This window comes from Sphaerodactylus townsendi, linkage group LG01, assembly GCF_021028975.2.
Source record: "Sphaerodactylus townsendi isolate TG3544 linkage group LG01, MPM_Stown_v2.3, whole genome shotgun sequence".
NCBI lineage: Eukaryota > Metazoa > Chordata > Lepidosauria > Squamata > Sphaerodactylidae > Sphaerodactylus > Sphaerodactylus townsendi.
Window position 1 is genome coordinate 80,618,052 of NC_059425.1, and position 27,440 is coordinate 80,645,491.

At 43.3% G+C, this 27,440-nt stretch overlaps 1 protein-coding gene across 2 annotated transcripts in view; it reads left to right on the plus strand.

Annotated features, from left to right (window-relative positions):
- ADSS2 (adenylosuccinate synthase 2) overlaps window positions 1-27,440 on the plus strand; it is a 59,896-nt gene that overhangs the window by 5,438 nt on the left and 27,018 nt on the right. For both annotated transcript variants that reach the window (XM_048484969.1, XM_048484980.1), the window contains exons 2-4: window positions 17,692-17,794; window positions 21,350-21,418; window positions 22,461-22,511. In XM_048484969.1, coding sequence (XP_048340926.1) covers window positions 17,692-17,794; window positions 21,350-21,418; window positions 22,461-22,511 — 223 coding nt within the window. The remainder of the gene's footprint in view (window positions 1-17,691; window positions 17,795-21,349; window positions 21,419-22,460; window positions 22,512-27,440) is intronic.

The window sequence follows — 27,440 nt, forward strand, 5'->3', positions numbered from 1 at the left end:
GGTCACACACCTCATATACCTTTTGCAATACAAAATACAAAACTTGTGTCTCCTTAGGTGCAAAAGACAGAATTTGGTGGTGGTGGTGGGGCACATGCAAGAATATCAATCAAAGCCACTTACATGTAGGCTAATTCTACAGTCCTGTGCACATTTACTTAGATACAAGTTTCCTTGTATAAGGTAGAATTTACTATTGAGTCAACATGTGCAGTACAGGAATGTTCTGAGTCCAGAAGCAAGGGCCAGTAACTTCTGAATACAGCCATGTTTCTCCATGAGAAAGGAGATGAATATCTATGCTGTTTAGGTGGTAGACAGGGAAATAGCTACAGAAGATGGTGCCCGGGGCAAGCACTGAAAATGCCCTCCCATACGCACACCCAGCTCCCACTCCCATCTTTTGGGTAACTGTTTAATATTGGCTTATTTCTCACTTCTTCAGCTATTCCCAATGTTGAGACAGTGTTGTTTGTGGTTATATTGCAGAACTAGAATAGGAGAGATCAAGATTGGATTCCCCACTCTGCCATAAAACTTTGCCAAATGATCTTGGTTCTGTCACTCCATCAGTGTAGCCTACTCTATATGGTTACTGTGAGGATAAAATGAAGAGGAGAAGGGCAAATGTTGAGCTCAGCCTAATGTACCTCACAGGGTTGATGTGAGAATAAAATTTAGGAGTGAAAAATGATATATGCAATTTTGGTTGCCCATGGGGGAGAAAAGTAAGGAAAAGAGATCAGGGAAAAGAGATCCAGCTTAGATGTATCTTATGCGGGGATCCAAATTAATATCCATCTCATGTAGCTTGTGCCCTAGACCAACTTTCCAAAATTCCCTGACTCAATCTGTTTTCTTTCATGGTTGTATGATGGTTGTATTTTTCTTTTTCAAACTGCTTCTCCTGACAATCATTAAGTGCTGTACCTTATGATTCTTGACAAATGTATTTTCTTTTATGTACACTGAGAGCATATGCACCGGAGACAAATTCCTTGTGTGTCCAATCACACTTGGCCAATAAAGATTCTATTCTATTCTATTCTATTATGGATCTGTGTGTTTACTTAATGATCTCAAGTTAGGGAAATAATTTATAATAAATAATTTATTGTAAAATTAGGGGCTCCTACATATCAGCATTGCATTACAAATAAACATACCCTTCAAGGGGTCTCCAGAGTGGCTATCAAAGGAACGCGGATGTACTGTGAAGTGAATTGCCTCAAAGTGAATTGTTCCAGCAGTGATTGAATGGCTCCTATCTGCCTGGCTGCATTTACAGGGCTTTCAGGAGAACCTGACAAGCACATGTGATAATCGCCCCAGTTGCTGCTTGCTGGGTTGCTTCTTTAAGTGTTCCCTGCATTTTGAGCAGAACAGTTCCTCCACTTTGATTTTAAAACTTTTATCTTTGAAATCTGTTTTTGAGAGCTGCTGTGGAAGAAAGTTTTAACTATCGCCTCGTTCTCAGCCTAACCTATCTTACAATGTTATTGTAAGGTTAAAAATAATGGTGAGACATTTAATAGAAGATGTATTTCTTTCTGTGTAAGTATATTCATTTCGAAGTGAAAATTATGACTAGTAGTACAGCTATCCCTTCCACATCGCGAGTTTCCCCGATCACCATTTCAGTATATAGCGGGTCAGCATGAGAAAGTACTATAAATGGGAATTTTAATGACATAGCTGTTTAATAAAATAAATGAACAGCTACATAATTTTTTTCTTAAATTTAAATTTGTTGTAAAAGTACTGCTGTTCAAAGCATGTTTTCGGCAATCTCTCATGTGACATTTCTTGGTGATCTTTGCGTCTTGAGGTTTACATGGTTTTCCAGATTGCAGGGAATGCCGTGCCCCCAAGTCCCACAATGTGGAAGATAAATTGTATTCTCTTGAAAATAAAGGTATTTCTAAATGTATTTCCTTGGGAATAGTAGCATTAATACAAATATGCAATGGCATTTGGCTCCTGTGAACACTCCCTTCCTCGTGTCAGTTCCCTCCTTCAAACTGACTTCTGAGTCAGAAGATTGGGTCATAAACCTTTTCATGCTTACTTAGGAGTAAGACAACTTACTTCCAAGTGCTTGATGGAGGATGTCAGCAAGTTTTGCAGTACCTTCTTTCAGAGGCATAGCAGAGGAAATGACGCCTGGGGCAAAATGGCATCCCCGCGAGCTCCACTCCTATGCCCCATTGTAGCTATGCCCCTTTGCGCCCCACTTACCTGAGCCGGTGCCAGTCCTGGGCAGCCTGCTGGGGCAGGAGCGAAGGAGAAGGGGTGTGGGGGTAATTTTGCACCCCTCCCATGCGGGCGCCATCTTCTCTTCCAAGTTGGCATGGGGAAGGAGGGGTGTGGGGGTGATTTTACACCCTCCCATGGGTTCCATCCCCTCCTTCCCTGCGCCGACCCAGGAGCTGAGTTGGCGCAGCGGAGGAGAGGTCTGGGGGATGATTTTGTGCCCCCTACATGACAGGATGGCATGCGCCCAGGGACATGTGATTCTACATGCCTTCTCTTATTCCTGTTCTATACTCATCGGGAACAGAGCCCCTCGGGGATGGGGCGGTCTAGAAGCCCAAAGTATAAATAAATAAAATAAAAACTGTGAGGGGACAGATTTTTTTTCCTTTGTGCCCTGTCTTTAAGCCTGTGATTCCTTTCTGTTTCATCTTCATTTTTCAAAGTGTGTGTGGGGGGGGGGCATGAAATGGGCTAATGAAAAGAATGGAACAGTTTGCTAATGGTGGGGGGAAGGCTGGGCTGCCAGTGTGGTGGGGCTTCGGCTCATTCAAACAAACCAGGAAAGGGGTCCTTGAGCTACTGTGGGTGTGGGTGGGTGGTATAATTGGGGAGGTATAGAGGTGAAATGGCCCACTTTACCTGGCCTGATCCCAACTGAAGGAACATTTTGTTGCGTCTCCACATGAGAAATCCCCTGGTGCTTTGCCTTTTCGCCTTGCTCCAGGGAAGAGAACTCCTCAACTGGTTCTGCTTTAAAACCCAAACTCCAAAAACAGGCAGGCTCTTGAGGTTGTCCTCCTAAAACCAGCTCACATCCCCCAGATTTAGATGAGGCAAGCAGATAGCTCTGCATCTGAACCAAAGCCAGATGGAACTGTCCCACAGTAGAATGGGGTTTACTGCAAAGTGTCCCAAGTGCCAAGCCCCTGCCACTTTCTGCTTTTGCCTTGGCTGGCCAGGCTGCTGGCTGCCACCGGTGCTCCCCGTTGCTTGCCTGCCTGCTTTTCTGCACAGCAATGTGGGAGGGCAGTCCCAGGAGTAGTGCTAGGCACCCTGGGCTGGAAGACCTCCCCTCCCCCCGCAGCATGGATTCTCGGGGTAGGCAAATCCTGGGCTTTGCAAAGAGGCAGCCTGCCTACTCACCTGGGGAGTGCTACACCCTGCTTTCACCCTCTGGTCTGGGCTGCCACCTGGCAGTGGCAGCCTCAATGCCTCGTTCCTGGTGGAGGGGGAAAGCAGGTGGCCACATGTGCCCCCATGCGATCCGTGCAAGTGGCACCCCTGGCTCCTAACCCCTTGGCCCTCCTCATAATACCTCTAGTGGTGGATACATAATTTCAATCCAAAATTTGTTGAGAGCATAAAATAGGAGTACACACATGGGCTTGGGAAACGACAGGAAACGGGGAGAAATTCTCTGCTGAATAGTCTGGGAGCCAAAGCTGAATATGATTTGCCTTTCTCAGCTGAAAGAGCTTCAGTTGAATTAGGCTTAGCCCAAATGACTGTTTCACCTACTCTGCAGCCACTCCATAGCTGCCCATCAGTTACTGGGTTCAATTCAAGGTACTGAGTATTGTATGTAGTGTCCTGTGGGACCTTGGAGGGTTATATCCCAACCACCAATCTTGCACAATAATAACTTCACTCATCTGAGCAGGGACTTTGCCAGGCACAACCTTACACATGCGTAAAATTAACAACTGCCTATACACATGCCTTCTCCTGAGTGGCCCTCAACTTGTTTGTTAAATGGTCTGTTTATAGTAGTTAGAAAGGCTTCCATTCTTCTCTTTTTCTGCATACTGTGGCAATTTATGCATGCACTATTTATTCCACAGCTGCTTGCTTCACAGTGGGAATTTCCCAGTTTTTGGTTTGCTCTGGGATTCTCCTTCTGTTAAGTGTCCCTAGCTGAGCTGATCCATCATTTTGCCAGTTCCCCACTTCCGCATTGTTCTGTGCAACGTCCATTTGGGGAGGTTGCTTGCCACCCCACCCCCCCCGCCAATATTGGTCTAGCGTTAGTTTGCTTGATCATGACAATTTCTTGTTAATTTCACTAGGTTTATTGCTCTAGTGATAGACCTTCAGCATGAAAATTTTAAGTAGTAAGTCTTTCTGATCCTTTTGAAGTGGTATCTTGTAGAGTGGAAGGAACTGCTGGGGTATGGAGGGGGAAGACGAGGAGGAGTGTGAAAACCTGAAGAAAGCTAAACTCATGCTGATCTCCTTTGCTTTCCCTAAGAAAAGAGAGGAAAAATAATACTTTCAGAGCTTTTAGAAACTGCAGGGATTCTCTGATCTGAAGGTCTGGTGACTGCTGAAGAAGGGGAGATGTGTGTAACCTAGAGTCAAACTCCAAAGGAATGTGTGCTCAATGCAAAGTGTAAAGGGCCTATGTAACTATAGTTGCCCCAGGATGGATTTTTTTAAAAGTTAATAAGATTATAATATAACAAAATTGTTCAAGAAGATGCTTTTATAATGGAAAGGGGAATGTGAACTGTGCCACTGTTTATAATATGTTGTAGTGGTTGTTTTTTCTAACTATATGCTTCTCTTACTTCTCTTTTTATACTAGCATAATGCTGTTTTCTGCATTGTTTAATCATATCATGTTTAATAGTTTATGCCTTGTTCCAGATTGTTGTAATCGTATGTTGATTGCATTGAATTACACTGTCTAATCTACCTTGAGAAAGGCAGACTATAAATAATAAAAAGTATTCCTATGTAGTTATTATGTAGGAATTAATTTTAAAATTATAGTTTCTTTTCTTCCTAAATTTAAATTGATTTTTCCAAATAGCAAGTTTAAACAGGGATGAATATCTGCACCTGTCTCTTGATTTGAATGTCTATCAAGAACTCTAAAATTAGATGGATTAAGTTTCTTTTCCAAAAATAAACATGTGATTCAAACCTGCATTATATAGGTTACTGAAAGCACTACCAACTAGCAATAATTCCTGTGTTTTCACAGTTGATACGATGCAGTTATACTTTGTGCTTCTCTATGGCCGTATCTGCACGGCCCGTTTACGACTTGTGTTCTCCCCAGGGCGGCGCTGTCGCTTCTAAACAGCGCCCCAGGCGCACAAGCGCCTCTTCCCTCCCCAGAGTGATCAAGCGTCGGCGCTAAACAACGCTTATAACCCTTTAAAGGGTTGTTGTTGTTGTTGTTGGGAAGAGGATCGTTTTTCCTGCGAACGGCACGGGCGCTGCGAACCGGGCCGGGCTTACTGGACCAGACGCTCGCCTTCACTGGATATTAAGCCTGCGCTATGGCGCCAGAGCCGCTTCACACTGTCCTCCTCGACCTCCAGGGGTCGGAGGGCAGCGTATGGGCTGGCGACGACCTGCTGTAGCAGGCTTCCAATGAAGACACACAGTAAGCTGGGCGGGAGGGCGAGAGGGCGGCTCCGTCTTGAGGATCAGCCCTTCTCTGTCGACCTCTCGTCTGCCTGCTGCGACGCCATAACAGCGTAGTGGTTTCAGGCCCGCTTCATACGCTTATCGAACTCCTGCCGAAGCGCATGCCAGGCGTCAGGCAGAAACGGCCTATAATGTTTTGTTAATATGCCGTCAAATGCAAAAATACTAGAACCTGAGAGAGAGTAACTACCATTGGCATATTCCATGAACTTTCTGTGAAATCATGTTTAGGTGCCATTTTCCCGTAAAATGCCTTGATACTATGTTGTCGTAGCATGCTTTGTAAAGCTCTTCAATAGAAAAGAGAAAACCATTTTTTCCCTTAGTCAGTTTGTTGCCCTCATAACCCTAGTATGTACAATATGATCCAAATTCTGGGATAAGCTTCTGGCCACACAGTACTTCTAATACTCAGTCCACAAGGCATCACTGCGTCTTATAATATTTGCTTTGATAAATCTGAAAACATTTTTATATGATCAGAACCAAACTTGCTAGTACATGAATGAGTTAATTACATATTTGAGACTTGGCTGGCTTCTAACAGCAGAATCCTATGAAATCTAACCCCAATGGATTTAGACTGGCATAACTCTGTGTAGGATTGTACTATAAGAAAGCATTCCTAAGCATGTCTACTCAGATTCCTACTCAAGTTTATTCAGTGGGACTTTCTTTCAGGAAAGTGACCCTAGGGTTATACTGGCAGTATTCTAAGAATTTCTGTTCTATCTTGATCAAATATGCCTTCTCCAATGCCCTCTACTGATTACATCTGCATGTTTAAAATAGGCCTCTCCTACCCATTAGTTTAATTAGATACAGCTATATATGCAGTACCAAACTAATCTTTATAACATGAAGTTACCCCACAACAGCTTTGGACGAAATGAGAATTTAGCCTTTCTTTCACTTCCAAAGTAATCATGGGCCCTTTCCCCACTTACCGTTTGCGGCGCGCCACTCTCAGTGTGAGTAATTTCTGGCGCTGGGTCATGTTCCCCACTGCGGTCATCAAAAGGTGCCGTTTTTTTCAGTGCCAGAAATGATGCGCGCTGGGGGGACGCGAGAGCGGCGGAGTTGGGGCGGCTGCGTTGTCACCACCCAGACTCGTGGGGAGCGCCGCTGGACCCTGCGCTATTTGGGGAGAGTAGCGTGCAGCAAACAGTAAGTGGGGAAAGGGCCATGGAGAGGAAGGATTTAGAGTCAGAATGCCAAAAGTTATGCTATATCTTGCTATATGTTTTAGTTGAGAAGTACTCAAGTAAAGTCCCATCCCAGTCCATGGAGTATTCTTGGAGGGTGGGCAGGAGGATCCCCTCTAGGATTTTGCTGTATACTTATTAAGCACCTACTCTTATTCTTCCTATTTTGATGCTACTCTGCAGTTTTCTTTGATGTACAAAGTTGGAGAGACTTTACAATTTTTTAAATAATTAATTTGCCAGAAAATTCTAGTTCTTAAATATTTTTTCTAAAATAATGATATGATAGTTGAATATGCAGTGATTTCTAATGTGTCCTGATGTTCATAGGAGTTTAGAAGTGGTGTCACAGAAATCTCCAGAGTTCCGCAGGGCCTGCAAGACGGAGCTGTTCCACCGGGCCTTTGGGGAGGCCGGCCGTGGACCTACTGCCCCCTACTGAAACTGAAATTGTATTCAAAACCGAAAGTGAGACTGCCATTTCCATCCTGTTATGGCCGGGCCTTATTTATTTATTGATCCCATCACAGGCCCTGCCTACTTCCTCCCTCCTTTCCTTTGGCCTTCGATTGGGCGCCTGTTTAATCAACTTTGCCCCATAAATCGGGCTGTTTAATTTATAGCTTTTATTGTTGTAAACTGCTGCTTAGGTTTTAATGATTTTAATGTTTATGTGTCGATTTGCTGTTTGATTTAACAGCCATGTTGTGAGCCGCCTTGAGCCCTTCGGGGATAAGGCGGCCTATAAGTTTAATAAAATAAATAAATAAATAAATAATTACTGAAAGAGGGGGATACTTGCTAGCTTGAAAGCAAAGCAGTTTCTGAGCATTGCTTTTATTTTTTGTTTGTTTTAAATTATTTTAGTCAAGTATATTAAGCAAAGGATGAGAGGGCTCATGCTGACTTTGCTGAAGAAGTGAACTGGAATCACAATCTAACTAAACTGCTGATGATTTTATGAACAGGGAAAGCTAGCCTGTTACACTTCCACTTAATAGAACAAGCCAAATTACCAGTTCCATTTATACACACTTTGTGGAAAATATGTAAGTTTTCCCACAGAGTGTTATACATTTTACAGGTAGTGTAGCTTGTTTTTGTACCTGTGGCTTGCATCGGAATTTAAAAATATAAAGACCAACAATTTTTTTTGAAAAAAAAATGCTTTTTATAGCAGCTATTCTAAAACATAAATCATAGTAAATAAGTCCTTAGAAAGCAAAATAATGTTTTTTAAGGAGAAAAACATCACATGGGCATTTTCTGCTTACAACTTCATGATGTTTTGCTTGATGTGTAATATTGGTAGTCAAAATTATATTTAGAAAATTCCTTCTTGGGTAACTAACTAGAAACTGTAATCAACATAATTTGTAGATCCCTTTATTTGCATGGTTATTCCTAATGACATTCTGACTGGATCATAATAACTTGTTCTGTATGGAATATTTTTTCTAGTTTGCTTAGAAACACAGAGCACTGTGACCCGACTAGTGGTAGGGGTCTCTGGAAATTTGTTGCTCCTGTTTATTTATTTTATTTATACCCTGCCTTTCTCCCAAATAGGGACCAGTGTAGCTTACAGCATTCTCCTCTCCTCTATTTTGTCCTTGCCACAACCTTCTTTTTTCTTTTTTAGTGTTTTGACATAACATTGTAATCATTCATATGTAAACACAGTAAAACAAATATGCAAGATATAAATTAATATTTTTGAGTATATATCATTAGTCCTAATATTAAACTAAAAGCAACTTAGAAAATAGGACCAAATATTCAATTAAAATTGTGTCGCAACTTATCATATTACCATTTCACATCTTTCTCATTACATTACCTCAGCACACTAAAAGATTAAACAAAGTTCTTTATAGTATAATTCTCAACGAATAATCTCATTTTTATAAGTAATATTAACATTGTCATATTATTGAATATTACAGTCAATGTCCTTATATTATAACTGTACACTAGAAAGCCATAACTGGAATTTCGATTTTCGTATTTTCTCTAATGTATTGTAAATATCCATGGGCAAATTCCTGATCTGATGTGCCATTTTGTCTAAATTATAAAATTGTTGTACCTTTTCAATCCAGTCATCTTTTGTTGGAACTTTTCCCGTCTTCCACAGCCTCGCAAGTGCAATTCTGGCTGCTACTATCAAATGGTTTAATAAGTGTGTGTGTTGTCATATCTCAGTATTAGAGAAAAACACTGATCCCAAAAGATATACAATGGATTGTAATGGAAAATCAATCCCTATAATTGTTTTAACTTCAGCATGAGTCATACTCCAGTATCTTTATACCAACCCACACCTCCACCATAAATGGAAAAATGTTCCTCCCTCCTCCCGTTTACATTTCCAGCAAATCGAGGAATTTTTTTTATCCATTTTTGCCAATATTGTTGGGGTTATATAGCTTCTACAGAATAATTTAAGGTGATTTTCCCACAAGCCAGTGTTTGGAGAATATTTATAAACATATGTCCAGTATTTAGTCCAGATCTGCAGTGGTATAGTTTCTCCATAATCCTGTACCCATTTAATCATATTGTCTTTCACAGTTTCCTTTTCTATTTTTTGTTCAAGAAGGACTTTATAAATTTTACTAATTGTCTTTGTATTATCAATCATCAACATTCATTAGATCGAATTCATTCCACGTGTTTGAAATTCCCCAGTTGAGTAAGTCCTTTTGCATAAAGCTATGTAGTTTATTATAATTATCCAATCAGCAAATATTTCCCTTCCACTGTATTTGATCTCTCTTTAGTTGTATTATTCCTGTCAATTTCCATCAGATCTCTGTACCTTGGCCAATTTTCCCTTTTTTATTATCCTGTAGCTGAAGCGCCTCCATCCTTGAAAGCCATATAGGTACTTTCGTATAAAAATTTCTTCTATATTTTGTCCATGTTTTAAACAATTCCCTTCTGATGAAATGTTTGGTGATATCTTTATAATTCCTCTTATGTTTAGCCGTGCTTGGCCACAAATAGTAATGCCAACCCATTTTCATCTTATAACCTTCTAGTGTTAACAGAGATTTGTCCTGTAATTGTATCCATGTTTTTACCCAAATTAACGCCACTGATACATGATAGAACTGAAGATCTGGAAGATCGTAATCACCTCTCTTTTTTTATCTATTAGGTGCAAATATTTCACCCTCTTCATTTTACCAATCCCCAAATAAATTTTGTTATTATCTGTTTATACCCACTCCCAGCTAATTATTGTATTCGATGTTATGAACGGAATGCACTGAAATAAATATACCATCTTTGGTAGCGTCATCATCTTAAACAACGATCGTGTACCATACATAGAAAAGTTCATACGTTCCCAGTTGTCTAAGTTCTTCCTGATGTCCTTCCACTTTTTTATGTAGTTATTTTTAAATAGTTTTTCATTTCTTGTAGTTAATGTGACTCCCAGGTATTTAACTTTATTCATAACTTGGATGGTGGTGCTACTCTCCAGTTCTTCTGTTGCCTTTTTTGCAAGATTCAGCGTCATTATCTTAGTATTTTGTTTATTTTTAGTCCAGCAGTGTCACCAAACGATTGAATTTTAGCCAGTAATTTTAGTCATTTTGGGTTCTGTAGAAAAACCACTAGATCATCAGTATACACTCTTACTTTATATTCCTTTCTTCTGGTTTCAACCCCTTTTATTGTTTTATCAATTCAAATAATGTTTAAGAGAATCTCTAAGGTAGTAATAAATAATAAAGGGGAGAGTGGACAACCTTGTTTCATTCCCCTTTCTACACAGAATTTGGTAGTATAGATATTATTTAATCCTATTTCTGCTGCCTCCTCTTGCTACAGCCTTCTGAAGTTGATAAGACTGAGAGTGTGTAATTGGCCTGAGGTCACCTTGTAAGCTTCCATGGCATAGTGGGATTTGAATGCTGGCTGTCAGTTCCATGTTTGGTATAGGCCCAATTGAGAAAGCTGGTTGTGATCTTTAAAGTCCTAAATTATTTGGGGTTACAGTAGTTCAAAGTTCACTTTCTCTGAAACAGATTTTTGATGTAATTCTCTGTTTCCTGACATAATTCTGACATAATTCTCTGTACGACTTTTAAGTACAGTGGGTGGCCATGAGACAGCACCACCTTCTTTGCAGCACAATTACACTAGAATGCCCTTCAAAGAGTGGTTTGCATGTCCTCATCTTTGCTGACATTTCATTGGCTGCTAAAGCCCACACTCTTTGAGAAGATGTTTAGTTTATAAACCCTTTAAGATTCTGTTTAATTTCTCAACTGTTTTCTTCTGATGCTTGGCTTATGAAGTTGACAGACTTTTGATGTGCTTGCATAATTTTTATTGTATTTTGTATTTGTGTTCTCTGGGAATTAATTTAGATGGAAAAGTGGGCTATATATTTTTCTAATAAACGCATAAAATATGACCATATGCACCTTTTATTTATAAAAATGTAACCTTAATTTCCCCTTGGACTCAAAATGGCTTATAGTAAATGATGCATTTTAACTGAATAAAATACCTCACTTTGGTAATAGGTGTTGTATTGAACATTTTCCACATTATTGAATGGGATCAGGAATTCTTCGAAAGCCTGTTAAATGTCTGCTCCTTTTTAAATTCATGCTTAGATGCAATAAACTCAATTACAAATTACTGGTCAAGTTTATACTGAGAGCACGTGAAAAAGTTTATCTAGTGACATATCAAGCATTCCTGAAGAGATTGTGCCAACTCACTTTCCCCCCCCTCAAGTAATTTAGAAATTACTGCATATTTCAATTGTACTTGATGAATATCAGAAAGTGTGTTCTATTTTCCTACCAACAATTTGTCTAATTAAAGGTATGTCCCTAGGTAGCTTTAGTATTTTCTCCCATTCTTTTTTAAAGCTTCAGATGACTTTCTCAACAGCAGGGAATCTATGTGTGTGTGAAGTTCTGTTAAGTCATAGTTGACTTGTGGCGATCCCAAAGGGTTCTCAAGTCATGAGATGGGCAGCCCCATCCAAACTTGGTGGCGGTGCTCCACCACTCCCATGGAGGCTTCCTGGCAGTGTGGGGAGGCTTAAGCAGTAAAACAAGCTTCCTGGCCACCAAGAAGTCCCCATTAGGCTGAATGGACTTGTTCACCATTTTGGTGATGTGAGGCCGAGGCTGCCACCATAACACTGGCAAAGGCTGTAAGGAAGCTGACTAATGTTGGTTTCTTTCCTGGCCACATGCCCCTGCCCTGCCCTGGAATGTCAGGAGCAGGGGTCATGGGATGCTGGCATGGCATCCAGTACTGGGGAGGGCTTCGGTGGCCGCACACCAGAGAAATCTGTGCCCTGGGGAGGGTGAATCTGCCAGCGTGGCCGTGTGCCACTCCCATAAGCAGATTTGGCCCTGCCCCCTTTTGATGGAGCTGTAACAGGTGGTTTGCCATTGCCTTCCTTGGTGGTCTCTCATGCAGTTACTAACTGGGGCTGACTGTGCTTACCTTCTGAGATCTGACAAAATCAGGCTAGCTTGGGCTGACCTGGTTAGGACAAGGGTTGCATATTCATGCCTTAAATCCTCTACAATAGTAGGATATTGTGTATGTGTTTTCTTTGTTCAATAAGAATGTTATTTCAGGTGAGGATAGGGGGGAGTGTAAAAACAAAATACCCTTGGTTAACTCTGGAATATGAAATAAATTATACTATAAATCTCCTACTTCTCAGTCACAATAACATTAAACCATATAAAATATAAAAGTGAAAAAGCCTTATATCTCCTGCAAGTTGAGGAGAAGTATAAGCCAGTGGAGCTGCATGATAAATTTTGAAGACTTCTCTTATCATCTAGTCCAGGGGTAGGGAACCTGCGGCTCTCCAGATGTTCAGGAACTACAATTCCCATCAGCCCCTACCAGCATGGCCAATTGGCCATGCTGACAGAGGCTGATGGGAATTGTAGTTCCTGAACATCTGGAGAGCCGCAGGTTCCCTACCCCTGAAGTCCTTATGGTTAAATTGACAACATACCAAAACACAGACAGACTGAGGAAGTTTTGTAAATAATTTTTTAAGCTTACATTTTGCAGAAGAATGTTTGCATAGAAGTATGACAAAGCAAGCTGTAACCTATTATTTTTATATTCTTCATTCCTCTCCTTGAGTGGCTAATTGAGAAGTCATTGATGAAGTAGTTCATACCCCCAAAGTTTGTGCTATAATACAGTCATTTATAAAGCAATCTGAATATTGGGCTTCTGTAGCTATCGTGGCCCTCTCCAGCACTGTATTGGTATTTTAAAGCAGTAAACTTCTTGAAACCAGAATATGTTGCTAACTTTCATATGAACCTACCCAACACTGTGGCCATCTTTTAGTACCCCCACCACTTGAGGCTAGATGGGTGGCAACCTGAGAAAGAGCCACCTTGGTTGTGGCACCAAATCTATGGAACTTGCTAACCAGGAAGATTTTTGTTACGGTACTGCGTATCATTTTCTTCCACCAGTGGTTGACAGATTTTCAGTTTCATTTGGCATTTCCTTACTGAGACATCTTTCTGTGTTTTGTCTAATTGTTTTACACATAATGCATTTTGGAAGTTGTTTTTATGTCTTGACTCTTTGCTGTCTTGGGCGTTCTAATTTGCATGGCGTAAAAAGTATTGTTATGTGTGCACAAATGAAGCTCCCTTATACTGAGGCAGACAGTTGTTCTGTTTAGCTTCTTATATTTCTGTGAAACCAGGGTCATGAAGCCATCCTTTGTATTTTCTGGCACCAATTACCGTATATACTCGTGTATAAGCCGACCTGTGTGTAAGCCGAGGCACCTAATTTTACTGCCCAAACCTGGGAAAACTTATTGACTTGCGTATAAGCTGAGGGTGGGAAACCGGGAGGCAGAGGGAGCACCTTATTTGAGCAATGACATCAGGGGGAGTCACTGCCCAAATAAGGAGTTCCCTCAGCCTGCTCCCTCTGCCTGCAGGCTGGGTTTGATGAAGCCCAGCCAGCCGGCAGGCACAGGGAGCTCCTTATTTGGGCAGTGACATCAGGAGGAGTCACTGCCCAAATAAGGAGCTCCCTCTGCCTCCCGGGGTTTGAGGAAGCCCAGACAGCCAGGGTGCCTCAGGGTTCCCCCTTCACCCTCCCAGGAGGGCAGCAACAAGTGGCTTGTGCAGCTGCTGGGAGGTCGTCCCAGCCATGCCCTTAGCCTCGTCAGGGGCATTTTTCAGCCTTAAAACAGGGCTGAAAAACTCGGCTTATATGTGAGTATATAGGTAACTTCTTCCCTGAAGTCACTCTTCCCCCAAACAAAGAGTCAGCCTTTACCTTCCTTATATTGGAGAAGAAGGTATTTCAGAAGAGTCCAAGAGGTATTTCTATGTCTGCAGGGAGCATCTATTTGAAAACAGCTGCCTCCACCTAGGAAGATGGCTGCTTTGGGACCTCCTAACAGTAGGAGGAGCAGCAGTGGCGTAGTGGCTAAGAGCAGGTGCACGCTGATCTGGAGGAACCGGGTTTGATTCCCAGCTCTGCTGCTCGAGTTGTGGAGGCTTATCTGGGGAATTCAGATTAGCCTGTGCACTCCCACACACGCCAGCTGGGTGACCTTGGGCTAGTCACAGCTTTCCAGAGCTCTCTCAGCCCCACCTACCTCACAGAGTGTTTGTTGTGAGGGGGGAAGGGAAAGGAGATTGTCAGCCCCTTTGAGTCTCCTACAGGAGAGAAAGGGGGGATATAAATCCAAACTCCTCCTCCTCCTCCTCCTCCTCCTCCTCCTCTTCTTCTTCTTCTTCTTCTTCTTCTTCTTCTTCTTCTTCTTCTTCTTCTTCTTCTTCTTCTTCTTCTTCTTCTCTTTTTTGAAGTGAGGCCTCCAAAACTGCACACAGTACTCCAGATGCAACAGAACCAATGTGGCTTACGGGGGACGATGACATCTTGTAATCTGGATGTTATGCCTCTCTTGAAACATACCAAGACTACATTAGCCTTTTCTGGTGCTGCATTGTATTATGAATGCATAGGAGGCAACATAAGCTATGGTATAAAGTCAGCCTGGGACAGAGTATTTTATTTATTTGCTTCATCTGATTATCAGAGGGCTGAGAACCTGTCCTTGTGGAAACTGAATAAGCAGTTAAACAGGGGAAAAGGAATCTAGTACACAAGGAACAGAAATCTAGTACACAAGGAAAGCTAGAGAACATGTTCAGTTAAAGGCAGGTAGGTTACTGGGCACAGTCTAGAAACCATCAGTGATTTTTCAAGTGATAGTTTCCGTAGAGTACAGATGGAACTCCTTTTGTAGATGTTTAAATAAGAGATGTGGGGATAGATAATTGAGACAATACAAATAAACTGCACACTTCAGGGGCTGAGGATATCTAGAGTTGATGTGGATCAAAATGGTTTATGTTACTGGCTGACTAGAAGGAGGTCAGGGTAAATTTATAATAAAATAGAGAACGGATTTGTTCTTCTCCAAGATGAATGGAGATATCAAATTCAAGGAGATGGGAAGGATAAACAGTTAGAGATTGGGCCAAAGAAAGTGGTTGTTGAGAAGTGAGTTGAAGGTAGAAATTTCTGGATCTAACTAGTGGAGCAAAGGAAGCAACTGTCTCCAAGAAGCAACTGCATCACTTATGTCATGAAATGGGCAAGAGTCAGTGTTGGGAAAGCGGAGCACATGTAATGCTGGAGGGATTTGTTTCTCATCAGCCAGAAATAATTCCACACCAGGAAGGTCAAGGAGAGCAGTTTGTGGTGAAAGCACAATCGGAAGAGTGTCCCGAGAAGTCATTCCTGAAGGGGAGATTGAAAGAGGAGGTTAGGCAGTAGAGATGAGAAGCAACTGAGTCAGAGAGACTGAACTTAAGTGTTGAAAATGCTAAGGAGTGCGGATGGGTGGTTGCCAGAGGGGAAAAAAAATGATATAAAGCCCCAAGGTACAAAAAGGTAGAACATAGGATAACTACAAGGACAGTCATAAGGAAGGACCATTTCTTCCCTTAGTCATCTTTGGAGACTTTGCTTTGGGTGACTCTGCTTAGTTATCTTTGGAGACTCTGCTTTGGGTGTCCCTGCCGTTTGACATTAGACGGGTGGCAAGCCTGGAGAGGGCCTTCTCAGTCATCTCATTAAAACTCTGGAACTCTCTTCCCAAGGAGATTTGGTGGACCCTTTCTGTTGCCATCTTTCACCAATAGGTGAAGACTTTTTTACTCTGTCATTCCACCCTCCTGCCCCCCCCCCCACACCGTGATCCTTCTTTCTTTACCAGTGATTTAACTGCTTTTTAAATGTATGCACTGCCTGTTGTGGGTATTTTAGCTCTGTTCTTAATTGTTTGAATGATGAGGGTTTTTTTGGTTGTTTTGAATGTTTTAAAATGTGATTTTATTGCATGTATGGGTGTCCCTTTTGAAGACAGAAAGGCAGAATATAAGTTTTGTATAATAAAAATACATTAGTTAATTGAAAAATTGAAAAGAGTTGCATATTGGTAGGCACAGCCAGGAGCTAGCAGAGGGCAACTCAGTCATGGCCTTCCTGGCACAGTGTGTGAGAGCTAAGACTATTAAAGGGGGAGGGTTGAAGTGGTGGCTGTGAACATCACATTTTAATGAAAATAAATAAATTGAGGAATCGAGACGCAAAGATTACGGAGGACAGAAGCTCAAAAGTATTGGCTTGATTAACTGAAAACTTGGTGCTTGGTGTAGAGCAGTGGTTCTCAACCTAGGGGTCGGGACCCCTTTGGGGATCGAACGACCCTTTCATAGGGGTCGCCTAAGACTCTCTGCATCAGTGTTCTCCATCTGTAAAATGGATAAATGTTAGGGTTGGGGATCACCACAACATGAGGAACTGTATTAAAGGGTTAGGATGGTTGAGAACTACTGCTGTAGAGGTTAAGAGTGGTGACCTCTAATTTGGAGGACCAGGTTTGATTCCCCACTCCTCCATGTGAAACCTGCTGGATGACCCTGGTTTAGTCACAGTTCTCACTCTGAGGAGGAGGGCATCTTGGAAGCTTGGGTGTTTACCACTATTACTGGTAAATAATAATGGCAAACTATTACCACTATTGGTCACTGCCACTCAGCCTAAGATTACCCAGTCAGTTTCATGATAGAGAATGGATGTGAGGCCAACTGTGAGGCCAACTGTTATGTGTCTTTCAGCATTGACTACATCATGCTGGCTGTTCTCATGCATTATCTTTGGACAAAATGTTTAAATGATGAAAAGATGTAAGATACATTTTGAAGCCATTGAGGGGACACTTCTTCCCTTTGGAAAATAGAAATGGGGGAGATTACAATATATGTGACACTTGCTTTTCTATCAATTCTAAACTTATTTTACTGATTTTACAAATTAAACATGATTTGTAACTTTTGTTATATAAAATTACACTATTGAGCTTACTTACAGAAATGGCTTTGCTTTTTACAAGCAAAATTACAAATATATTCAGTAGTTGCCGAATATTATTATCAAACACGAAGTGTTTTTGAAAATATATTTTATATGTTTACATTAGAAATAGGAATTATCATATATAAAACATTCCATGTGATGCATTCTGAGTGTCTTAAATTATTAAAGTAACTCATTTAAAAAGAAAATATTTCCTAGAATTTTTTGGTGTGCCCCCCCCACGCTCCCCATGTTTAAAAAAGTCTCGGGAAGATGCTCAAAGGGAAACTATGTGTCTGAAAGGATCAAAGTAGCTAATGTCAGTTCTTCATACCTATTTTCAGAGAACTCATAAAAAATCTTCTCTGACTTATAGGGAGGCAACAATGCTGGACACACTGTTGTGGTGGATTCCGTGGAGTATGACTTTCATCTCTTACCAAGTGGTATCATCAATCCAAAAGTCACTGCATTTATTGGTAAGTGCTATTTTTCAAAATTCATTCTACATGTAGTTTTTAGGTTCTCTTGGCCTTAAGTCTGAAAAATTCTTATTAGTATATTGAAAATGAAGCTTGTGAAATGACCTTCAGTAGGTTGGTTCAGATATAATGTTAAATTCTTGTTTAATTAAACTAGCCATAGTTAATTAACCTGGCAAAACTGTGCTGCTATACTCACTATGGGCTTGGGGTAGGGCTGGATGGAGGGAAAGCCATCTCCCCATCTCAGTGTTTTCTTTGGTAAAATTTACCCTCTCCTTCTTGTGCATCCAACCTAAGTTAGCATTCATAGCTGTTATTCCTGGAAACATGCTTTCTCTGATCAGTAAAGCTCATTTAACATCTTTCACCTGTTTGTTTATTTTGGAGGCATGTTGCATTGAAATTTGCAGTGGCAGCAGCAGGTTGTTTTCCTCCGTTTATTCTTAGGAGTGTGTTAAAGTGAAAACCTGGCAGCTTCCTTATTCTCCAAGCAGATGCATGAAGTTTGGAATCAAAATCCCCTCAGTGTAAGATTATCCATGTTGCTGGCAGCGATTAGCAAGCAAGTTCTTGATACGATGGAGCTTTGTCATCTGTGAGATTCTGTGAGGCAGGCTTGGTTATCAGCTGGATCTCTTGGTGGGCAAACAGCGGAAAGAAGGACAAGCACTGAAGCCAGGATTAATTGATCATCCAGAGTTGTGAAGTAATGGTTTCACTAAGTTATAGCAGCTAAAATAAGGCATGACTTTGTGTTGCATTTGAGCCAACCTTCTGGGTTTTCATTCCTTTCCATCTCCTTTCTGGGCCTCCCCATTATTGGCAAGTTATTGGTTGAGCTATTTTTTGAGGTAAAAGTTCACTGTTTTTCTCAGGAGATCTAAATGGACCCTGAAAACTTGTTTGTCTGTATAATGCTGCAGGATTCCCACTTGATTTTCTTAAGGATTTCCTTGAAACATATGAATGACAGTGTGAGCAGAAATAGTCTCTCCAAACAAAATGAGTTTCTAATTAAATTTATCAATAAAGGAAGGACAAATTAAAAGAAGTGGTGATTTTTTTCCTAAGAAGGACCTAATTTAATTTGATTGCAGCAAAATATTGTTACTATTGAATTGACCTAAGAATTGAGATAGCAGCAAGCCTGTTTTCAAGAAAAGTGCAAGTTTTATTAGGTATGCATATTGAAGAAGCAGGATTCTACTTGTCTCATTGATGGGACCACTGGATATCCACATGTGGACATCTCATTTCCATAGGGTCTACATATGATAAACACATCACAGAAGTATAGTCTCAAGCTATGTAATGGATAATATCTGGGAATTCACCTGTTTCAGATTTTTGTGTATTTGTGTGTATCTAGCAAGCTTAGAACCCATCTCGACCCATTCATTTTAATAAACCTACATTTTTATATTTGTATGTGCACATATAGTATTTTATCCTATTTTAAATGATGGTATATTATTATAAATCAGACTTGCTTCTTCCACTAACAGGCAGTTTGCCAACTTCCTATACTAGTAGGAGGAAGTGATTTTTGTTTGACTTTCCCTTTTTACTACTTCCCCTTTTTACATCTCTTAGGCTATGTATTTGTCTTCAAAGACCCTTCGGCATTACCTTTTCAGAAGTCACTTCTAGGAGAAGACAGTGAAGATTCTTCCTTCATGAGCACAACGATGCTTATTCCCTAAGTCTTAAAGATAAAAATAGACAAAGTCTTGTTAAAATCTACTGTAATGATTTTAGTCTTTCTCCTGGAGGCGAGTGTGGCATCTTATATGGGTGATTTCCCAACCCATTTCAGGGAGGCAGGACCAAAATTTGTCACTTCCTGTAGAGTGCTTGGGCACCCATTTTGCCCCCAGTATTTTTCCTGCCTCAGCAGGGAGAGCAGTGATTGCCCTTTGCTTAAAGCAAAGTTTGCTTATTTGCTAATTTACTCTTTGTATAGTTTCGTTTGTGTCTGTCTTGTCTTCGTCGTTAGGAGTGAGGAGAGTTTGTGTTTTAGTGTTAATCGTGGTTTGTCCTAGCAATCTCCTCAGACTCAGGCTCCCACCTGGGGACCTTCTCGTAACGGCCAATTATACGTCCCGCTCCTTTCCCCCGCCAACCAACACCTTCGGGCGTTCGGCAGCAGAGGGAACTCGGGCAGCGATCCGGAGGGGTCCGCGGCAGCCCATGGACCTTCTTCATCTTCTTTGGCGGTATTGACCGTCATTCAAGCCGCAGCCGCCAAACAGAGTGCTAAGGCTCCGGCGGTCAAGAAAAAGAGGCGGAAAGTTTCAACTGAGAGCTGAGTTGGAGAGAGAAGGGGAGTGAGAGGGGGATGAGAGACCAATATGATTGGTTAATTCTAGAATGTGCATGTGGGAGGGCTGTGCTGAACTGGCAGAAGGTGTCAGAGAGAAAGCAGAAGATGACAAGATTTCAGAGTAAAAGGACTGCGATTGTCAAAACTAAAGTCAGAGAGAGTCAAAGCTCTGTGTGAGCATAGCAGAATATGATAGGGTTTTTGAGTGAAAAGATCAAATGAGTAAAAGCTCTTTGTGAGCAAATGCTAGTGAGTGAGTTAGGATTTCTGTGTGAGAAGGCATAGTGTCAAAGATTGTGAGAGAGTTAATCAGAAAGTCGGGGTGTACAGAGAAAGTCAGAGCCTCAATAAACTGTTGGATAAAATAAAGACAGAGTCTGAGAGAACTGAGAAAGAGAGAAGCTGAAGAAAGTGTCAGAGTTAATTTATGTTGAGTGAAGTCCTCAAAGTATTTGTAGCCTCCGTTTGATTTTATTTTGTTTTGTAAATATTTTGCTTGAAACCTTGAAGTTACCTGTCAGTTATAAATAAAATCTTGCTTTGAAGAGACATTTGAATCCCACCCTATTGTCCTTAGGACCACATAGGCCATCCACTTTGCTTTATAAGCTCATACACATTACCTAAAGGAGGTGGTGGTGCTGGGGATTATATTCCTGGTGGAAGCTACCATATAGAGAAAAATTAAGGGAACAAATATTTATTTATAAAGAAAAAAAGAATGGACACTGCATTTGGTAGCCACCCGTGTAAGGGTCAGAAAAGCATCTTACTGTGACATGCCTCTGAAGGTGCCAGGCATAGGAGCAGGGGAAACATTATGAGCAATCAACTACCAGACCATGGCCACACAGCCTGGAAAGCAGCCAAATTGGTTAAGATTTTGAATTCCAGTTAAATGGGACAGTTAGATTATGTTAGAGGTTATTGTAATATTGGGTGATATTTGGAGTCTATCACACCTTTTGTTCACTCCAAGACTAAATCTTTTTCTTCCTTATCTTTGAACCTGCTTTGATAAAACCTGTTAAAATACAGCTTAAATCTGTATGTGTAAACATAAGTCATAAGCGCAGGCAGTTCATGTTACCTGTCTGTAAAAAAAAAAAGTTAACTGTGTAAAGTGTATAGCCATGTGTCTTCCCTACCCAAAAACTGTTGATATTGAAAGAGTCTTTTAGTATGTTCTGCATTGCTCATTGAACACTTTTCATGATGTTCCTTAGGAAATGGTGTGGTAATTCACTTGCCAGGATTGTTTGAAGAAGCAGAGAAAAATGTTAAAAAAGGAAAAGGTGAGAATCACTTTGTATGTCACTATTGCAGGGAGATATGTCCTGTCACATTAGTATATAGCAAAACTCTTTGGTAGTATAATATTTCTTTTCAGCTCTATTGTAGTATCCAGTTAATACACTGGTAAGAATACAAATGTAATTCTCATAGGCCTGTTCTGCATGAACCATAAAGATTGGTGTGGGGCCAGTAAAAACGGCATTGTTGGGGAGGACTTTGCAGCGGCAGCAGTGCATTACCCCTCAAAGATGGTTTTTGGACTTTCGGAAAACATGGCGTCCACCCAGTGCCAAGCGAATGGCACCGAGTGGATGCCGGCATTTTCCCCGCACAGGCGCAGATCCCCTCTTACCTTGTCTCCTGGTCGCTGTCAGTCTGGAGAGGCCAGGGGACGTGCCTCCTGGCCTCTAGCGAGGCGTTGCCATAGCCACAAGGCGTGTCCCCTGGCCTCTCCAGTGCGACAGCAGCCGGGAGACAAGGTAAGAGGGATCTGTGCTGGCGGCCCCGTGTGAACGGCCCCTGAGGGTGCACCAACGGCAAGTATGCTGCTGCACCCCAGCTTGCAAGGCCCGTGTGGAACGAGCCATAGGCTTTCCTTTTCTTCATAAGTTCCTCATATTCAGTACATACCTAAATCATGAGTTCACAATATGTTGTTCAGAGACATACCATTTAGCCCACAGTTCTAGCATCCCAGCCTGGACAACCAAACCCACAGCATTGTAGTATTCATGGCACGTGTAGCTTCCTAGCCAGCTTTTCTGGGAAATGAAGATTGCTTCAAGTATGAGGCTTCTCCCACAAAATGTACAGGATTGGAAATGACCAGGACAGTGGTAGCCATGACACTTGCAGTACCAAAGACTTCTGGGAGTCTGATCATTTTTGTAACTTTATATGTTTAACAGGTACATTAATCAACTTGTTTTTTTAAAACATACTGAGTTAATTTTGTAACTCAATTGTCTCTCTTTCTAAAAGTTGGTAGATATTGGTCTGTTATAAATCAGCTATTACAAGTAAATTTTCTTCTCTTTAAAGGATTAGAAGGCTGGGAAAAAAGACTAATTATATCTGACAGGGCTCATATTGGTAAGTAGAGTATATAAAATAGTCATAGCATGATTATATTTTTGATGACTTGATTTGTTTTTTCTCATTTTTCAAATAACTGGTAATGATATAGGATTTAACCAATCACTCGCAGCTCTCCAACAACAATCGCATGAGTGGAACAAGATTAGCTGATTATGGATTACAGCTAAATTTACAAAAAACAGAATGCCTTAAATGTGACCTTCAAACAGATGGAACAATCCAAATTAATGGCCAGGACTTGAAGAAGACCACTCAATTTAAATGGATCCCTGGTCTCAGCAGATGGGGATACCCTACCAGATGCTTGATCTAGAGTTAATGCAGCATGGATGAAGTGGTGACAAACCACAGGAGTCCTGTGTGACAAAAAAATACCTGAACATCTGAATGTAAAAGTGTACACCACAGTTATCCACCCTACGGCCCCATATGGAACAGAATGTTGGCCAACAACTCGGAAACATGAACAGACTCTTCATGTGATGGAAATGACAGCCCAAGAAGAAGAAGATATGTATCGAGAGGTTTTGTGTGCATAACAGGGCATCTGTGGTGCCTCCCCTTCTAAATGCAAGACATCCCACACTCCATTATTCAACAGACAACCCCCTGAACTGGGTGTATAAATTGTATTAATTTAACCAATATTGCAGTACAAAACATAATAACCAAACAATTATTATAATACAAGTAATAACCAAACCCCAAAAACCATATCACACATTATCTCATCATTACTTATCATCTCTCTTCTAATACATCTTTAAAAACTTCCTGCTAGAAATTCTATTCCTTATTTCCAACTAATAATTAATGTATTAACACTTTCAACTATTTACATGTTTACCCCAGTTACAAACAAGACTGACATTTTATACATCTATTCAATTCCTATGTCGTTTTCTAAAGTAAGAAAGATTTCTTCCAAATCTTCACTAATATTGTACACCCCGCAACAAATATTTATCATCTTCTCTAGGGTGGTTTCGGCCATCTTGTCGGGTTGTTCTTTGCCACTCGCTAGTGAGGCAGGAAGAGCTTTTTGGTCACATCCTGTTGGCGCCAAAATGCCCCAGTATCTTTCTGCCTCGCTAGTGAGTCGCAGCAACTTCGACTAGCTCGTCAAAAATCTTTTAAAAATCTTTAAAAAATCTTCAAAAATCTTCAAAAAATCCTTCAAAATCTCTCTAAAGTACTTCCCTCTCCAGACGGAGCGTCTTCTTTTCGTCCTTCCTCTGTTCGTGAGTCCTCCGTTTTTTCCCTCACCTCTCCCCGCGGCTCGCTGTTCCGGCCTTCAGGGGCATGGCTATGGCCCCCTTTTCTCCTAGGGAGGCTTTTTGCAAGTCGGCCGCCGAGAACACCAGAGCAGCGGCCCGGCTCTCCCGCTCCCCCCCGCGATCCTGGGTGTTTGAGCGGGCGGAACAGCCCAGCGCTCCCTTGGCCAGCCATCGGGCCCGCCCCAGGAACCTCTCCCGGTCACCGGGAGAGAGAGGAGGGAGACGCGCCAGTTCAGCCGGCCCGTGCACGGGCCACCGAGAACCCACGGCCGATAACCGCGGCAGGAAAAAAAACCCGGGAAGGAGGCCTGCCGAAGCAGCGCCGGCGCGCTTCGACTCGGCCGCACAGGCCGCCCCCTCAGAGCATCGTCTGTCCCTTGCCTCGCGCCCGGCGCGCTGCCCAGACCAAGGTTCTTCCCTGCCCCCCAGGCAGGAGCTGGCAGTTCAAGGCACTTCAGGAATGCAAGATGACATTCCCAACGACTGGAGCCGCTTTTCTCCACACCAACTAGTAACCCTCATGCGCTCCTCCATTAGGGAGGAAGTTTCTCAGCAAATCCCCCCCTCCCCCAGGGTAGAGAGCATCATAGGCGCAGGGCCAGGTCCCAATCCAGATCTCCCAGGACCAGTAGGTCTGATAGAGACTGGCCTGCCATTTCCTATGGGTCTGATTATAGCGATATCAGCGAGGGGGAGTTGAGTTCCGATTCAGACCACTTCTCTGATAACGATTCCCCTGTCCCTGATCTCAATGACCACAGCAATAGGCTCTTTAAGATAGAGCAGCTCCCAGTCCTCCTGGCCAAGACCATCTCCTCCTTAGGCCTCCATGATTCAGAGGAGGCAGAGGACCCCAACTCCACGCAGCCGTCCAAGCCCATCAAGGGCTGTCCCAAGGGGTTCTCCAACATCTTCCCTGCAGAGGAGGAGGTCTCCCATTTTTTCCCTCTACCAGAATTCTTTGAGCGCAAGTTCAAAAAGGAGTGGGTTAATCCCGCCACTAACAAAGGCTTTCCGTCCCTCTTTAAAAAGCTTTATCTCGCCCCAGACCACCTCCACAGTCTAATCAAGACACCGCTGGTGGATGGCCCTGTCTCTGCCCTTCACTCTGGGGGCCTAGTACACAGGGACGGCGAGAGAAACATCAAAGATCCCATAGATAGGAAGGCTGAGTCCAGTTTACGCAGGGTCCACGAGGGTTCCGCTATGGCTGCTAGGATCCTAGCCCCCTTGGCTACAGTGGCCAGGGCCACCCTAGTCTGGCTCCAACGCCTTCTCACCATCATCCCCCCCCCAGGACCAGGGAGTTAGGGAGGGTGTTGAAAGGGTCCTCATGGCAGTATCCTTCCTAGCTGACTCTACCCTGGACGCGTTCCTCACCTCTTCCCGCATTATGGCGGCAGCAGCCGTGACCCGTCGCCTTATATGGCTCAAACCCTGGCAAGCGGACACCCTGTCCAAGACAGTGGTTGCCAGCTATGACTACCAGGCCGGCATCCTTTTTGGTTCAGAGCTGGAGAAGATCCTGATCGAGACTAAAGACCACAAGAAGGCTATGCCTCGGTCCGTGAGGCCGGAGAAACCCAGGTTCTCCCACAGGCCTCCCTTCAAGTCATTTCGATCTTCCTTTAGCCCCCAGCGCGAGAACAGGCGGCCCTCCTGGCAGGGCCAAAGCTCCTTTCAGAATTCCTTTCGGAAGAGACAGGACTTCAGAGGATCGGCTAGAGGAGGAAAGTCCTTTCGCCCTGACCCTTCCCAGGGCAACAAAGCCTGACTGCATCGACATCCTGATCGGGGGCCGTCTTCTTCATTTTCAACATCAGTGGCTACCCCCCTTCGCCGACCAATGGATCCTAGAGATCGTTTCCTCAGGCTACTCCTTAGAGTTCCGCTGCTCACCACGGGACCGATTTCTCCCTTCCCCCATCAGCTCAAACCCGGAAAAGGCGGCGAGGCTGAGGATGGCGATCGAGCACCTGTTGGACATCAGGGCTATAGAGCCGGTGCCGAGGGAACAAGTGGGATTGGGGGTTTACTCCCATTTCTTCACTGTTCCCAAAAAGAACGGAGACACCAGAGCCATCCTCAACCTTCGCCACGTGAACCGGTTCCTGCGCAAATTCCGTTTCAGAATGGAAACTCTCCGGTCGACGGTCGCAGCCATCCAACAGGGCGACTTCCTCACATCCCTCGACCTCAAGGATGCATACCTGCACATCCCCATCAGCCCCGCCCACTACCGCTTCCTGCATTTTGCCCTGGGAAACCTCCACTTCCAGTATGTAGCCCTCCCTTTCGGTCTGGCTACAGCCCCTCGTGTCTTCACGAAGGTTCTTGTGGCCCCAATTGCTTTCATCCGCAGCCAAGGGATTCACGTCCATCCCTACCTGGACGACCTCCTCATCAGATCGAGGTCCAGGGAGCAGGCGTCCAAGGATATCCGGTCGGTACAGACGATACTATCAGCACACGGCTTCGTCATCAACCTGGACAAGAGTTCCACCTGTCCTGCTCAGAGGATGGAGCACCTAGGTGCCCTGATAGACACCGCTTCGTGTACTCTCTTCGTTCCTCCGGCAAAGATCAGGAAGATCATAGAGGTTTGTCACAAGATACTTCGGGCACGTTCCACCTCCCTGCTCCAACTGGCGAGTCTGCTGGGCCTTCTCCTGTCTACCATCGACCTCATTCAATTGGGCAGGGCTCATGCGCGCCCCCTTCAAGCACTTCTGCGCCCCCATGCGAACTCCATCATCCATCGCAGGGACATACCCTTGCCTCTCTCTCCATCGGTAAGGTGCAGCCTTCGATGGTGGACATCCACCAACAATCTGGGCGGTGGGGAAAGTCTTTGCACCTCGGTGCCAGATCCATATATTTTCGGACGCCAGTCTCAGGGGGTGGGGGGCCAAGTTGGACAAGCACTTTGCCCAGGGTCTCTGGACAACCTCCCAGGCAGCATTACCGATCAACGTCCTCGAAGTCAGGGCCATCCTTCTAGCTCTCAAGGCCTTCAGAAACCGGATTCTGCAGCAACACGTCGTGGTTCACACCGACAACATCTCAGCCAAGTGTTACCTGAACCACCAGGGGGGATCTCGGTCCTCTCAGCTACACAGGGAAGCCTTCCGAGTTCTCTCCTGGGCAGAAGCCAACCTGACATCCTTGAGGGCCGAACATGTGAAAGGCTGCCTGAAAACCGAGGCGGATTGGCTCAGCCGCTCCAGCCTTTCAAACGCGGAATGGAAACTGAACCCTCAATTCTTCCACCTGATCACGCTCAGACTGGGGGAGCCGGTGATGGACTTGTTCGCCTCTCACCTCAACGCTCAGACGGACAGGTTCATGTCCCGCTTCTTCCATCCCCAGGCGACGAACGTAGATGCCCTGTCAGCTCGGTGGCCGCCGGGCCTTCTTTATGCTTTTCCTCCCCGGCCTCTTCTTCACAGGTTTCTCCGCAGGATTCAGGAAGAGAGGAGACAGGTCATCCTGGTGGCCCCGGACTGGCCCAGATGATCATGGTACTCCGTACTCCAGCAGCTCTCCATCGCGAGCCCGTTCCGTCTGCCAGTCTCCCCGGACCTGCTGTCTCAGGGCCCCTTGCTCCATCCGGATCCAGGTTGGCTCAGGCTGACCGCATGGCTCT